Source organism: Gymnoscopelus braueri (assembly GCF_963280865.1).
Source record: "Gymnoscopelus braueri genome assembly, chromosome: 10".
Classification (NCBI taxonomy): Eukaryota; Metazoa; Chordata; class Actinopteri; order Myctophiformes; family Myctophidae; genus Gymnoscopelus; species Gymnoscopelus braueri.
Window position 1 is genome coordinate 52,762,598 of NC_137611.1, and position 3,035 is coordinate 52,765,632.

A 3,035-nucleotide genomic window follows, 5' to 3' on the forward strand; every position below is an offset into this window, starting at 1 on the left:
ACACACACACACACACACACGATCAGCTCTGACGGAACTTATTGTCCAGCACTATAACTTCTCAACGTTCTTAGTTTCAGTTTGAGGCCATTTCATACAATTGGCTACATCTGGGAACTGTAAAATCCTTGTAATGGTTGATTGAATTCTGAGTGTAAAAATGAAACCAAATACAGGTCCATTTGTAAACTCAGAGTTAAATGAATACTGGGGGTCCGTGGCGTGGTCTAATGCATATTTTAGCACTTACTTTTATTTTATCTTAAAGTTGGTTCCTTTTCTTTTATATAAAGCAACTTTTATCGTTGCTATAGGGCAGAAACCTCTTATCTCCATATTTCAATCTTTAGTTTTTTGTAAATGAATGCCCTAGTTCATCATATAGTTATTCTAGATTCTATAGTACACAAAAGTAGCAAACACAGCAGATCTACAAGCTCACAGCGTGATGTGATGCATTGTGGGCTTGTAGATCTGCTATTTTTGTTCATGTGAAAGTTAAGTGTGTGTGTGAGGGTTTTATGAATGTATAACAGAGCTTGTAACTAACATTGGGATCTACATTGGATCCATTGGAACACCAGGTTATTTTTTTCCCATTTCCTAAAAAGTAACGTTTTGGACATACAAGCTTTCCACCTAACAGCAACTATATCATGGCGCTCCTTGAAATTAAAAAGGTTGAGAATCACTGCAATGTTAACCCATTAAGCCCTGAGGCTGATTCTAAAAATGTTTTCTAAAACAGTTTTTTGAAATATATAGAATAAAACAAATATATAAAATAAAGCATATCTCAGCATAACAATATTTTGTTACAGGGACCCCCCAGAAGCAAAGATTTGAGTTACAAATGTTCGCTTAAAAAATATATATTCAAAGATTTGCATTTATTTTGAAGATTTTTCAAAAATAGCAGATCAACAAGCTCTATGAGCTTGTAGATCTGCCATGTTTGAATAGCCAAAGAAATCTAGAATGACACAGATGCGTTCCTTCCCGGTCTTAATGGGGTATAATGACTATAAATTAACTCAGCCAGTCATATCGTTTCAGTCATTTGAATGCTTTATTATCATTTTTAAACTTAGAGTAATCATACAAGATAATCTATACTTTTATCTGTACATAAAGTAAATATTCCATCTACAGGCGCACAGGGCCCCGCACAGGGCCCCGCACTTGGGGGAGCCCCGCAAAAAAAAAAGTGAACAGAATCACATTTATTGAGTTATAAAAAGAAATAACCGCAAATAACCACCAAAAACTCGGAAATATCCGCTGCGCACGCACGCACGCGACTTCGCACAGGGCCCCGCATTTCTCCAAGACGGCTCTGGTTGCAGGAAGCAGTCCTCCCGCCTCCATTTACAGTAGAAGACATTTGCAATCGCAAAGTAGAAGACAATTATTGCTTTTCTTTTCTTCCTGTTGTCGAGGTTCTAGTGCCGCCCTGGTGGCCATCTCCAAAACTTCCCTCACACCATCCTTTGTTTTTGTAGAGCACTCCATGTATCCAAAGGCACCGATCCTGTCTGCCATGTCACGCCCCTGCTCCAATGTCACTGGTTCTTGCTTCATTTTGGCCAGCTCCCTGCAGGTGTGCTCATCATCGCGCAGGTCCTTATTATTTCCCACCAAGATAATGGGAACATTAGGGCAGAAGTGTTTAACTTCTGGGGCCCACCTCTTTAGGATGTCCGGAAGACTTTGCGGACGATCGATGGAGAAGCACATAAGAACAACATCAGTATTTGGGTACTTAAGAGGACGCAGTCTGTCATGGTCCTCATCACCGGCTGTGTCCCAAAGGTGTAGCTCGACCTGTTTTTCATCCACTTCAATGTCCATGATATAGTTCTCAAACACTGTAGGTACATAAACCTCTGGGAACTGGCCCTTACTGAACACAATGAGTAGACACGTCTTCCCACTATCTCTATCTCCCACTACGATCAGCTTCTTTCTAATTGCTGCCATAGCGTATGATCACCAGTGAAATGTTTTCTAATGCTTTTGTAGCAGGATGGGCGTTGTCTCCCACTCTGTCCACTGCCCATGCTCCTCCCACTCATCAGTGGGCTGATTGTATCAATGCAGTTGAATGTGCGTTTTCCTATAAAAGACCAGAATCCTTGAATTTGACCAATCATGGAGCCCAAAACCAAAGCGGCGTTCTTCTCTGTGGCTGAACAGCAGCACTGCAGCAGCTCATGGAATCATACAAGGAAGTAAAATGTATAATAAGCAAGAAAGGAAACACGGCCGCAATAAATATAGATCCAGGGAGAAAGCGTGGCAAAGTATTGCTGACAAATTTAATGCACAAGTTGTCCAAAAATATGCAATTAATTTATATACAAGTCCATAAATATATAATTCAGTTAGGCTTAAACATGAGGAGTTTAAGTGAATGTTGGAATTATAAGTATAAAAACTTAATTTCCAATTTCTAAAATCGAAGATCTACAAGTGAAAAGGGGTACACGGGGGGCGGGGTTCAACAGGGGTCCGGACCAGGCTAACTTCACAGCTAAATTGCCATGGTAACTAAGGTAGGATACTTAAATTTTCGTTCGTGAAACCGAGTCATGGATAAACATATCCAGGTTTACTGGCTAAGTTAATCTGCCGAGATAACTCAGCTTTCGTGAAACCGATTCATGGCTGATCCTGGATAATTTAAGCCAGGTTAGCTGATTAAACCCGGTTTATCCCTAATCCAGGTTTCATGAAACAGGCCCCTGGTGTAGGCGGGGGGCGTCACAACGTTCACTGTCAGTTTTGGTGTAGCTCCGAAGAGTAGCCTTTACAAATGTAACCAAATGGGCAACGAGTCCTCGGAATTTAATTAACTAATGTGGGAATCGAGGTGAATGGTACACCCACTTTACCTGACCTAGTCACATGACCAGGGGCCTGTTCCTCAAAAGGTGAATTAAAAAAGCCTGGCCTTAAGCCAAATCCAGGCTTGACAAAGTCGGGTCCGAAAAGCCTCGTTTATTCCGTTCCTCAGACGCCAAGCCAGGCTGAAA

General features: G+C 41.2%; 1 protein-coding gene across 1 annotated transcript; it reads right to left on the reverse strand.

Annotated features, from left to right (window-relative positions):
* Nucleotides 1-1,368: 1,368 nt before the first annotated feature.
* LOC308093685 (rho-related GTP-binding protein RhoA-B-like) lies at nt 1,369-1,980 on the reverse strand (the record flags this gene model as incomplete). The annotated part of the gene is made up of 1 exon (XM_080440014.1): nt 1,369-1,980. One exon carries the CDS (start codon nt 1,978-1,980, stop codon nt 1,369-1,371), a length of 612 nt encoding a protein of 203 aa, XP_080296140.1.
* Nucleotides 1,981-3,035: the final 1,055 nt, after the last annotated feature.